Source organism: Azolla caroliniana, unplaced genomic scaffold, assembly GCF_043228905.1.
Source record: "Azolla caroliniana isolate FFs.n. ecotype wild unplaced genomic scaffold, voAzoCaro1.0.p SCAF_8, whole genome shotgun sequence".
Taxonomy (NCBI): Eukaryota; Viridiplantae; Streptophyta; class Polypodiopsida; order Salviniales; family Salviniaceae; genus Azolla; species Azolla caroliniana.
Genome location: NW_028230443.1, coordinates 20,583,337 through 20,596,692, shown reverse-complemented (window position 1 = coordinate 20,596,692; position 13,356 = coordinate 20,583,337). Strand labels below are relative to the sequence as shown.

Below are 13,356 nucleotides of genomic sequence, written 5' to 3'. Positions count from 1 at the left end.
ATTGTACTAATTCATTTCTTAAGTGACCCAACTCCAATACAACCCAAGGTGCATGTCGACATTTTTCCTAAAAATGCCGAAGAGATCTCAAAGCCCTCCTACTAGTAGCCATTCGTAACTTACCCTTTTTACTCTTCACCAAGGTAGGTTTAAACCGAATAATAACGATCTCCTAAGTTTTAAAGGCCATACCTTGGACACTATAATTGAAAAGATGTAGGCTTATATGCTCATCACAAAATGATTTGTTCTTCCCTATGAACCATTTCACAATGTGGACACGCTTTTCCATCACAAGTTAATCATGCATCTCATTTGGTTTTGTCAACAATGTGCATAGACTTCAGGTGGTTGTTTCTTTTTCTCTCTTCACTATACAAAATTTCAACGATCAATTGCAATTTCTAGGCGAGATAGAAAACGTCTTATACTTACACAACAAGTCCTTTATTTTGTGCTCTTGGTAAGGGAATATGGTTCTTAGTGTGTTGTGACTCATCATGAGGAGCTCAATATGGTTAGGTACACAAACTAATCTAGGATGATTTAGATACACAATGGTCTCTTTATCAACAAAACCAAACCTTAACCATTTATTTGAAAGAAAACCCCAAGGCCATCCTAAGATAGGCGTTGAAGAACAACTTGTTAATGCCTACAATGGCCCTGTAGGATTGGACAATATAGCGATTAACAAGAGAGATTCTTAGTAGCCTGTACACCGAGGATGTTGCAGTAATGCTTGTAGATATCGATGCGGATGTTTTGAACATTCTGTCCACACTCCATGCCATTGATGGCGTTGATTGTGGCGCCGAACCCTTGATGGGTCACCATGGCATCATGACACGTGAGGGTCGACTGTGTCATCCAGAACCACACCGCAGTCTTGAATGAGATGTGGGGGTTGGTCGCGACAACCCCGGGATTATGGATTCCATCGAAACCAAGGTCTCTTCCGGCCGCAAGGTAGTTGTAGTTCCATGTCAGCTGGAGTGGGCCGCGGCCATAGTATTCTTGGTTAGGGTCACATGGCTCTCCTTGGCAATACTTAGCCTTCTCAATCTCTTCCGTGTATGCCCCATCTGGTGGTGGTAGCACACTTTGTTAGACACGAGAAACACAAAATTTGATGTGTAAAGAAAGAACTAGAAGATTATATGAAAGGATTACATACATCCCGTCTCGTGAGCCACATGGGCGAAGAATGCCGCAAGCTCATGTCTTCGGGTGTGATCGGTCCCCGTGGTTCCGAAGCCGCCAAATGCATTTGCCGCCTCGATGAACATGGGGTAAGTGTAGACGCCATTGGCCGCCGGGGAATGACGTTGCGGAAGGAACTGATTGAAGATGTCCCTCGTGATAATGGACGAGACATCACCATTATTCTGCTGGGCATGACAGGCGAGCACGCCGTACACGAGCAGAGCCGCAAGCACTAAGGCGGCCGCGAACCCGTGTCTCTTCTTCTGGTGCTCCATGGAATTCACAAGAGTGAATATGTTTAAAACAATGATAGTGTGTGTAAGCTTGTGTGGTTACTTGTGAGTTAGACTCTCGCAATATGATAGTGTGTAAGCTTGTGTTGTGAGTTAGGCTCTCATAATATGATTGTGTGTGTGATAGTGTGTGTAAGCTTGTGTTGTGAGTTAAGCCTCTCACTATATGCACATTTATAGTGCAGTGAGTAGTGTAGGCAACTACTCAAGGTCAAGGTAAGTCCTCATGGGTTTTCTTGTGAATATTATTTTTTCCACTCGGTCGTTGTCGCTCTTTCCACAAAAGATCCTCGCAATTATCATCTCTTTTTATCTCTACATGTACCTCTATGGTGCACTCGATGTATCTCTAAATGTATGTAAAGTGTTGGCATCGTTATTCTCATGAGTCGAGTGTGAAAATAAAACATGCCAATCCTCTCATGCTTGTAATTTGACTCTACCAACGATGCATGACCAAAGCAACCATGTTTCTCTATCCAAACTTTTAGGTTCGAAGCTCTCTCCAAAGTTTCAAAGGAATTCAATACTCCTAAGCTCTTTTTGTTGAATTGTATGGCCCATTTGAAAAGCAAAGTTTCTCCTTTGTTCCTCAACTTTATTTGATCTCAATAGTGATAAGCCAAATGTCGGGTGAAGATTAAATATTAGGCATGGAAATATGAAACAAATCTCAACTTTGGGAATCATTGTTGCATATGCAAGGTTTGCATAATTATCTTTTTACTTGGCAATGCCAAGTTGGCATCAATAATTTCATAATGGCATGCTTTTTGCTTAACTTCACTACATTTCCTCAAAATAGGTTAAGCTTTATCATTATACCATTATGTTTATTTACCTTAATTTCAAATTTTAGTAATGTACCATTGTGAAATTGAATGCAAATTATAAACACAATATTTTCATGTTTTTATTGTTCTTTTTTCATAATATGGGTAGTTTGTTTCTTTTATTACTATTCACACACAAAGGCACACAAACACCACGTTTTCATGTACAATCTAGGTGGGCGCGAATTGAAAAGAGGTATTAAGATTTATTTATTCACATATTCACATTTTGTTGTTAAATGTCCATATATCTATTGTATGAGTTTTTGTATATTTTCTCCTCTTATTCAATTGCTTCATGCTTGTACGGCCTAGAAAGACCACCTTTTTATTTGACTCATTCGACCATCATATATATGTTGTCCACCTCTTATAGATGCCAAAGAAAAAACGGTGTGGCCTTGTTGGTTTCCTATTTGTTTAATAACACTTTTAAAACTATGAAAGAAAATTACATGCTCCTATGCACCTTCTTTTTCTACATTTTGTTTTGACTTCTTGACCAACTTTTTGTTTTGTAGCCCTCTTAGAATTATTATAAATTACATCTTAGGAAATATGAAATAACCTCAATTTGGGAAATCATGCCTGGATAAGCAGGATCCGAACACATTAATAATTCCATCAAAGGCGTGTGTTTGCTTAAATTCACCATAATTGCTTAGTATAGGGAAAGCTTTATCACTACATAATCCTGTTTATATATTTAGAATTTAGAATTTAGAATTTTACTAGTGTAACATTGTGAATGTAAATTATAAATTTAAGTCTTCCACATTGTCATTATTCTCTATTTTGGAGTGTTTATTTCTTCCATTGTCAATAATACATAGACTTGCAAATGGTATGTTTTCGTGAGCACAAGGTGTGTGCACATACTTATAAAGATATATTAAAATTCATTCACATATACATAATGCAACGCATCCTTGACCTTAGGCTATAGAAAACACATAAGTAATGTACATAACATGCATTCCCAAAAAATATCCAAACTTTTTTATCAAGTATATTTGTTACATCAAAAGGGCCCAATTTCAAGGGCACAACGTCATCTCTATACTACCCATAACCATTCATCACACAACGTTCTCATGAATAGGCATTGGAGATAAAGCACTTAAACTTATGGTCTCCCAATCTCCTGTGTTGCAACCAACACAACACTTCAATTATGATTAGCATGCAATTCAACTCAAGACTAATAGTCTTTTTTGGCCATTATATGTACTATGGTTCTTAAAAGGTAATGAAACCCAAGCCTCCATACACATTCAATGGGATGCCCTCAAGATAATGTACAATGGATCATCAATATCTTGAACACAAAGTTTCATTGTGTTGCCCAATTTCTTTAATTTTCCATTATTTGGTGGGTGAATAAATCCTTCATGGGAAGCTTGAACAAAAAATGCTTACCACTTGCGATTTTCAATTATGTGTTTATGACTGTGAGGTCGATGTAAGGAGTATGGGCGGCATAAAATCGGTGAGGGAGAGTTAAAGACTATAAAGGTAAGTGGGGGCGGGGGGGGGGGGGGGAGAGAGATACATAAAAAAGAAGAAGATGAGGTATTATGGGCTTTGGTTTATTTGGCATATGCGAAATGCTTTTATATTTGATGAACAAAGGGGAGTACATTGTTATGTGTTGAGATTGAAGGGGTTCCTTTTATGGCAATTTTCATTGTTGGAGAAGCATATTCAATCATGAAGTTAGACAAGTATGTAAGTTAGTTGGACATCACATTCGTCATTTGCTCTGATAAGAAAGGTTAGGGGATGTGGAGAGACATATTCATGGTTTGTAATGATATGAATATGTATCTCTCTATGTAGATATGTAAAGTTGACTTACAAGTTGTAATAGCGGTTTTTTTACATGCAATTAATATAATTGTGTGATTTTACCAAAAAAAGAAGAAGATATATACAAAAGAGAGAGAGAGAGAGAGAGATACATATACAAAGATGAGAGATATATATATAGATATATACAAAGAGTGCGGACGGTAAGCAATTGGTGGGTGACAAGGGGGGGGGGGGGGGGGGTTAAATATATGATATGGGAGTTAGGGAGGGTGATGGGTATGGTGGGGAGTAAAAGATTTAATAGAGTTATTTGAAAAAAGGAGGGTGTGTGTCTAAGAGAGAGAGAGAGAGAGAGAGAGAGAGAGAGAGAGAGTATAATGTGGGAGTTAAGGAACATGATGATAGTAGTGGGGAGTAGAAGATTTTATGGAGATATTTGGAAAAAGGAGGGGGGCCGTGAGAGGGGAGGGGTAGAAAGCATGAATTTAGAAGTAAGTGGAAAGGGTAGGTTGAAATTTAGAAATAAGAAGAGGGGAAGGCGTGCGGAGTAAAATTTAGAGAAATGTGAGGGTTAGAATGGAAATTAAAATTAAAGTAAAGGAGGGATGGGTAGAGTGAGATTTAGAAGAAAATAGGCAGGGGTAGAATAAAATTAATAAAAGAGGGAGGGGTAGACTGATTGTTGGAAAAGAGGAGGGTGGGGTATGAGTGAAATTCTAGAAAAATGAAGGGGGAGGGGTAGGGTGATAATAACAAAAAAGGAGGGAGGGTATGAGTGAAATTCTAGAGAAAGGAAGGGGGGCATTTGCGATGGTGAGAATGATTTTCTCCCACCCTCTCAACATGCTACACTGACATCCATGACTTGCCCCTTCTATCTCTCCTTTGTTTTATTAGCACGAGACTACATGTGGTAGTTGTACATACTCGCCCGTTTATCTTAGCATAATGCTCGGGACTACATGTGGTAACCGTGCATACCTGCCCCCTTCTCTTAGCATAATGCTTGGGACTACATGTTGTAGCTGGCATATACACACACCCCATATCACTCCCCTTCTCCTTTTTTTCTACAAAATTGTTAAAATACCCCTTTTAGATAATTTTCACTCTACCCCTCCCATCTCCCATCTCCTCTTTCATCTTTTCACCTTTTTTGTTTTTAAATTTCACTCTACCTATCCCACTTTCATTTCTAAATCTCACTCTAGCCCTCCCTCTTTAAAGCTTCATTCTCGCTACTTTTCCCTTTTTACACTATACCCCTCCCTCTTTTACTAATTCCCCCCTAATTTCCAAATTTTTCCTACCCCCCCTCCCTTTCCATCTTATTCTACACCTCCTCCCTTCCTCTAAATCTCACTCTACCCTTGCCCCCCTTCACTTTATTTTCCAATCTACCCCTCTTTTTTCTAATAATTTTATTCCTTCCCCTCTTATAATCTATTCCTCCCCACTCTCTTTTTTCACGTTACTTATTATTATTGTTGTTATTGTTGTTTCTCTACCCCTCTCTCTTCCTTTTTATTCTACCCCTCCCTCTCTTACTACCCTTCCCCCATTAATTCTAAGGGAAAAGTACCAGGATACCCTTGGAAGTTCATCTATTTACTAGAATGCCCCTGGAAGTTCCAAATTTACCAAACTACCCCTATGTCCAAAAAATTACACTATATAAAGTAATTATACACTCAAATCTATAAGCCCTATTTATCAAAGATGGAAGAAATGGACCCAAACTAGCCCTATTTACCAAAGATTTGAGTGTATAATTACTTTATAAAGTGTAATTTTTTGGACATAGGGGTAGTTTGGTAAATTTGGAACTTCCAGGGGCATTCTGGTAAATAGTCGAATTTCCAAGGGTATCCTAGTACTTTTCCCTATTTTTAATTTCCATATTCTACCCCTCTTCCCTTCTCTCTTAAAAATAGTTTTCAACCCCTCCCCCCTCTTTTCTTCTACCCCTCCCACACTCTAATTTCCACTCCACGCCTCCCCCTTTTTTTCAAAAATTTGGTTTCATACCCCTCCATCCTTTTTCAAAATTTCAACTTACCCACCCCCCTTTCCTTCTAATTTTTTCTCGACTTCTAAATTCACTCCCCCCTTAAAACTTAGTTTAATTTATACTCTTCCTTCCTCTCTTCTAAAATTTATTTTACTTTACCCCTCCATCTTTTCACCATTTCTCACTATACCCCTACCTCGTAATTCTCACTCCTATCTCTTTTTCACTTTAACAAATTTCTCACTATACCACTCCCTCTCTTTTTTCTAACTCCACTCTACCCCTACCTCTTTCACTAATGTCACTCTACCCTCCCCGCCTTATATTTCCCACCCCTCCTTTCTCTTAATTCCTATTTTACCCATCCCTCTTTCTTTCTTCTAATAAACTCATGCAACCTTATTTTATTTTTATATTTACTTCTTACCCCTCCCCCCTTCTTTTTCTAAATTTCAACATGACCTCCCTCTCTTCTTCTTTTTTTAAAATTTACCCTATCCCTTCCCCCTTACTTCAAAATTCATGCTTTCAAACCACCACTCTTTTCTTGAAGATCCCCATCAAATCTCTTACTCCCCACTACTATGCATTACCCCCCCTAACTCCACATTACATTTAAAACCCTCTCTCACACTCACGCACTCTCTCTCTACCTTACCCCTTCCTATATACACCTCTCCACTCCTATATGGTCATGTGCACTGATGAGCTCCTTTGGAGCGAAACTAGTTTGCCATCGACCATGCTTATATTAGTTTTAGGTTTTATAATGAAGAATAAAGTTAAGGATGTGCCTAAAGATGGAAACGTAGGCAAATAGGGACATGTGACCTATGAGACTAACCCACGTCTTTTACAGTTATGCTTTTCAAATTGCAATGGATACCCATGGAATGCGGGATTTGGCATAGAGGAGTTCACCGATGACTCAGATATCACACTTCTTGGTGAAGAGGACAAGGAGGGTTGACATATTTGATTAAGAAGGAAATAGAGAAATATGTGCCAATCGTAAAAAATGATGAACATAAATGCTACATATGGCTCAAAATAGAATGGGTTGCCCACTTTTGTAGTTGGTTGTTACATTCCTCATCAAGATTCTAACTTTTGTGCTAGTTTGGATAAAGGTCAACCTTTTGTCAATCTAGAAGATGATATTGCTTATTTCAAATCCAAAGGGGAAGTTATTGTCTTTAATGACATGAACGCCCATACAAGAAGTTTCCAACTTGATGACAACAATCTTTCATGCCACATATCTCAAGGATGCAAGAGGATATACAAATTTATAGTCGCTCTTCCCGCAATAAAAAAGATCCAGACCAATTTGGGAAATTACTCCTACAAATGTGCAATAGTACTGAATTACTTATTTGCAAATGGTGTCTCCTTATGGCCCAACACTAATGGTTTTACATGTAAAAAACACAATGGAAATAGTGTAATTGACTATGAGCTACTTTCTAAAGGTATTTTGGATCGTATACATAAGTTCTCACTTGGTGAATGGACACTAGAATCTGATCATAGGGCTTTATGTATTGACCTCAAATGTATGCATAGGTTTGATTGTGGGAAGGGAATTGAAGATAATAAACAACCCCACTTGAGGATGAACCTTAAGCGAGCGCCCATGTACTCCAAGATGGTTGATGATATGTTACAAATGACAAAGATACAACATGGTGCCACACTAGAATGCAAATGGGAAGCTTTTAAGAAAGTCATTCTCTCATCTGCAAACGAATGTTTTTCGACCAAACACACATCTTGGAAATGCATCAAGAAATGTAGTTCAAAGAAAAAATGGTTTGATAAAGAATGTCATGAAGCTTGAAAGCGCCTTATGATTTCGGATGTGGTTAAGGATAAGGAAAATTACCAAAGGATTTGTATGAGTAAAAAAGGCTTATTCAAAGAAAGACAAGAATATGGGAAGTTACTCAACAATTTCTCAAAATGCAAGAGAAAGTGCATGCATGTGCTAAAATTTGGGGAACGAACTCGGAGATAATGAAGATACCATACACCTCTACCGTTAGAAGCTTGATGTATGGAATGGTGTGTACCCGGACGGATATCGGATATGCTATCGGAGTCGTCAGCCGGTTCATGAGCAATTCGGGAAGAGAAAATTGGATTGTCGTCAACTGGATACTCTGGTACTTGAAAGGCACCGATAACCCCCTATTGGAAGGATTCACAGATTCGGATATGTCGGCTGATGCGGATACCAGCCGGTCTACATCCGGATATGTCATGACATATACAGGGGGAGCCATATCGTGGCAGTCGAGGCTGGAAAAGTCCGTTGCACTATCGACAACGGAAGTGGAGTACATGGAAGCCATGGAAGCCGGCAAGGAAGTAATTTGGATGAAGGAAGTCATCGGCGAGCTAGGGATCCGACAGGAGGAATTCCTGCTCTATTGTGATAGTCAAAGTGTCATCCACCTTGCAAAGAACACGGCGTACCATTGCAAGACGAAGCACATCCAATGTAGATACCATTGGTTCTGGGAGAGAGTGGAAGGTCAAGACTCGTACTGTTGAAGATCCACACAGAGGAGAACGGGTTGTACATGTTGACCAAGGTGTTGTCAGTCGACAAGCTGGACACGTGCAGGAGATGGATCAGATTGACAAGACATCCCATGCTGGAATGAAGGGGAAGCTTGTTGCGAATTCGGACCCTCCGGATGGGATCCGGATGAGAACCGAAAACTAGATCGGATGAATCCGGTGTGAATCGGATCCAGGGACATATCTGTAAATATGTTTCTAGGGTGCTTGTCATGGCCATATTTGTAAATAGTCCTAAAGTCATATAAATGTAAATATGACTTAGGGCAATCACTTTGAAGGGGGTTGTTGTCATTATTGTAGTATAGACATAGAGAGAACTTGAGAGAGAGAGAGTCTGAGATATAGAAAGGTTTTCTGTTGTAACCGCGAGTTGGCGAAGCTAGAGCTCGAGGTCGTTGCCTGTGAGTCTCGCAGTGTATCCTCCTCTCATAGTTATAGTTGGAGTCTGTGGGCTCCTGTGGTTTTTCCCTTATTAGGGTTTTCCACGTTAACATCCTGTGTCTATCTTATTTGTAATTTTCTGTATTCTTCCATTGAGTGATTAAGATTCGGTTGTGGCCGAGCGCTTTTCCCCTCACACTCCACTAAGGAAAGAATTTCCACTTGCTCCAATAAGGAAAATTGCCACATCAATACTCCCTTCAACTTTCGTAGATATGCTTTCACTCCATATCTATCATCGAATACAAAAGCATTGCGCATGTTCCAATTATGATGCAATCCCCAATATCTCAAACATAGAAAAATGAGCTCCATCTCTGATTTTGGGTCAAACCTGTGTAAATTGCAAACAACCATTGTCTATGTGTCAAATAACTCCGTGATTAAACTTGCCAAATTTGAGAAATGTAACTCCAAATCTGACAAGCAATCAGACATTGTATAAATCGATGAGTATTATCTTCCATTTGAACAATGCAAAAGAAGCAATTACCCATTGCTAGTCCACGACGCTTTAGAGTTAATCCCAAAGGCAATCCTCCAATCAAAACTCTACAAATGAAGAACTTGGCTACAAGTGGCAATTTAGAATGCCAACTACATTGTAAGATTTGCCACCACCCATGATCATATTTGCGTATTTTCCATTCTTCTTTAGCCTTAGATGATAATCATCCAAGAGACTCAAGAGAGCAATGATACAAAAGATTAGTAGTCACTTGTAACAACGATGTTTGACCTTGTAAACACCAATCAATCCAGAGTTGTTCTCCTGTTTGTGGAGGTAAGGGACCTTGCATCAATGCAATATTTTGTAGTTGTTGCCAAATAAACCCATATTTAGGCGGGATGTGTAATAATTGTTGCGCTTCAACAAACTCAAAAATTCTTTGAGATGGAGCCTCAACTATATCTCCTATCTTTTTTACCCCCAAACGAAACAAATGATTAAATTGAGAGTGCAATCTCTCCTTTCCTGGCTCTTTTTGCGAAGAATTACAATGCTCTCTACTAGATGATGGTTTCCATACACATAACAAGAGTGCTTCTTGCCATGAGGTAACCAAGTGTTGAACACATGAAGTGCACGGAATCCTAAGTGAAATACATCCATTCAATAATTGCCACCATGAAGCCTTAATCGTTGTCCTCCCATGTGTTAAACCTTTGTTCTCAATGAAATATTGAACAATAGATATCCATGGTTGTGAGTTTGAACACATGTCTTGTAATAATGAAAATCTATGAGCCTTCATATGCATAGATAAGTTCAATATTCCAGCTCCCCCCAAGCGATTAGGGGTTGCTAGATGATTTCATGCAACCCAAGTGATTCCCATCTTATCCCTCTTCTTCCACAACAAATATTGAAGAGGTTGAAAAACAAAATGTAAAGCCTTCTTTGTCGATGACAACAATGGCCAGCGTTACGAGCATGGCCATATAATATCCCATGGTAAGATTGTACAGTAGTATTCTATACACATGGATAAAGTGTGCAGGTTAAACAAGAGTGTAAGGAAGGGAAGGATTACTTTTAAACAAGAGTGTAAGGAAGGGAAGGATTACTTTTAATCCTTGGGATTGAGACAACCCATTAAGGCCAATTGTGAACTTGCCTAGGGGCCTTAGGTCTGGCTATAAATATGGAGCCTAGCTACCCTCATTTGACATCTCTTGACTACGTCGAGACTCTATCCTTGTGGTGGATAAAACACTTGTAGCAAGTGTGCTAGTACCAGGTACGACTCGATGTCACGACGGTGGTATGGGCACCAATCGAGGCTCGAGTCCATCTCGATCCTTCTTCTCGGGGGTGGTCAGGTGGAACGAAAACCTTCCTTCTCCCTCCTCTCTTGTTTTTCTATCTATTATATCCTTATCTCATGCTTACATTAGGATCTAGCTTTAACAACAAGTAATATAATTGTTACGAATCAAACTCAACTTCCCTACTGTGGGAACACACCTTAGCATATTCAAGTGTGTGAACACCCCACCTCCTAATATAGTAACTAGTGTGTCATAGAACCTTAAAGTTCTATGACACATATTTAGTGTAGTTAAGACTCCACCTCTTTAGTAAGTGGTGGTTGTAGAAAGAGAATATAGAGAGAAGGTGACTACATAAACACCTCTCTCGTCCTCCTCGTAACGGTTGGTTGTCTTACCTCTCTCTCTCTCCCGTTACAACCGCAAGAAAGCTTCAAGTCCATCAAGAGTTTAACAACATACAACAGGGGGACATGTCAATCAACAACTACACCTTGAATATCAAGGAGTTGTGCGACTCCCTCAAGTAAATCAATGTTAACATTGACGACGATGAAATGGTGTAGATATGCCCGAGAGGCCTAGCACCTCAGTTCGGTGCCATACAGTCGGCAATCCTTGCAAGGGAGAATCCTCCCTCCTTCGATCTCTAATTGATGCTACTGGTCAAAGAAAATCATGTTCGGACATGAAGCAATGTGCAAGAATGATACATGCTCAATTTTCGAATTTTGATGGAGGAATAGGACAAGGTTGTGGAAGAAAAGGATGATTCAACCAAGGCTGACATAACCAAGAACAACCTCGAGAACACAGCTTCTACTATTGACAAGACGTTTCAAATGCGGGAGGCAGAGTGTCTAGCAAAAGGGGAGGCAATCATGCCGAACCAAGCCGACAAAAATCTTCCGTCTAGTGCGAATACTGTGGTAAATTCGGCCAGCACGAGGCAAAGTGTCGCAAGAAGAAGAGTGAGCCGGCAACTAGAAGCTGACAACTCACCAACTACTCCTCAAACTCTGACTACGACGATCATGGTGGAATGTTCATGATGCAACATAGAGAGAATTCGATGACAAGATCATGCTTGACAATAACCTCCAACTTAGAAAATGTATGGTTTGTCAATTCGGGTGCATCCAATCACATGACGTCTCATGAAGATTGGTTTTGAGAATTGCGAAAACCCGAATGACCAGACTATGTGGAGATAGGGGATGACACAATTCACCCCATTCAGCATATCGGAAATGTCCCATTCGGCAAAGAGGGCAATTAGACCTACATCAAGAAATTATGTCTTGCATGTTCCAACTATAATGAAGAATCGGGTCTCAATCGGCCAGATTGTGGAACAAGGCATGCAAGTTTCAACAGTAGCTTGCATCCGGTTGGTGTTGTCAACCACAAGTCTCCTATGCCAACAATTCGGCATGTACCTTCATTCCCCATCCGGACACAACCGTGATCACTGGCTGTGTAGGATGAGAAGCATTTTCGGTCTGGGGTAAGGTGGAACGATGCTCCGGAATCGACAACCCACGTTGTCTCGTCGCCGGCAAGGTTCAACTCACTCTCCTCGGTGATGAGCATCAACTCTTCTTCACTTGCCGCGATTGCCGTCGTACCCTTCCGGTCTGGTCCCCTCCGGTCTTTACCGTTCCGGTCCGGTGTCCACTTTGAATCGGTATCTTCTGTTTCCTTGTCTTTTCGGAAGTGCCGACAGTTCTTCTAGAAGTGTCCCGGCTTGCCGCAATAGAAGCAAGTAGGCCTCCCCCTTGACTTTGACCGTGTCCCCGACTTTTCCTGGTTCTGGGGACTACGGTTCCTTTGTCTTCCGCGTTCCGATTCGGTAAGGAGCATTTTGGAGTCGGAGCTCGTATCCTTGTCTTTCCAACGTGCCTCCTCATCTAGCAAGCTCAACTTCACTCGTGTTAGGGATAACTATTTCCCTTCCGGCCCGGCATTGCCCAAAGTGACAACCAACGTCTCCCAGCTATTTGGGAGGGAACCGAGCAGGACAAGTGCTAGTAACTCATCGGCAACAGGTACTTCCAATGATGTTGCCTGGTGGATCAGCCCCTTGAAGGCATTCATGTGCTCCGCCATGCTGGAGCCATCTTGGTACCGAAGTCTTACTAGCTTCTGAAATACCGAAACCTGATTAACAACATTTTTGTTTTGAAACATAATGCGGATCTTCTGCCAGAGCTCATGAGCCTTGCTCTCTTCATTGAAGTTGTTGTATAGACTCATGTCGATGAAGCATCGTATGTACGCCGTTGTCTTCATGTGCATCACCTCCCATATCGTGGCATTGATTTTGTCCGGTCTCTTGTCCCCGAACTGAACCGGCAACCAAAGATCTTTAACCACAAGCATGTCCCTCATCTTCGAC

General features: G+C 40.5%; 1 protein-coding gene across 1 annotated transcript; it reads right to left on the bottom strand.

Moving 5' to 3' along the window:
• Nucleotides 1-565: 565 nt before the first annotated feature.
• On the bottom strand, nt 566-1,590 carry LOC147861298 (endochitinase 4-like). Its single transcript, XM_087323164.1, has 2 exons — nt 1,178-1,590; nt 566-1,085 (listed from the first exon to the last, which is right to left on the bottom strand). The coding sequence occupies exons 1-2, from the start codon at nt 1,479-1,481 to the stop codon at nt 691-693; spliced, it is 699 nt and encodes a 232-aa protein (XP_087179290.1). The 5' UTR covers nt 1,482-1,590; the 3' UTR covers nt 566-690.
• Nucleotides 1,591-13,356: the final 11,766 nt, after the last annotated feature.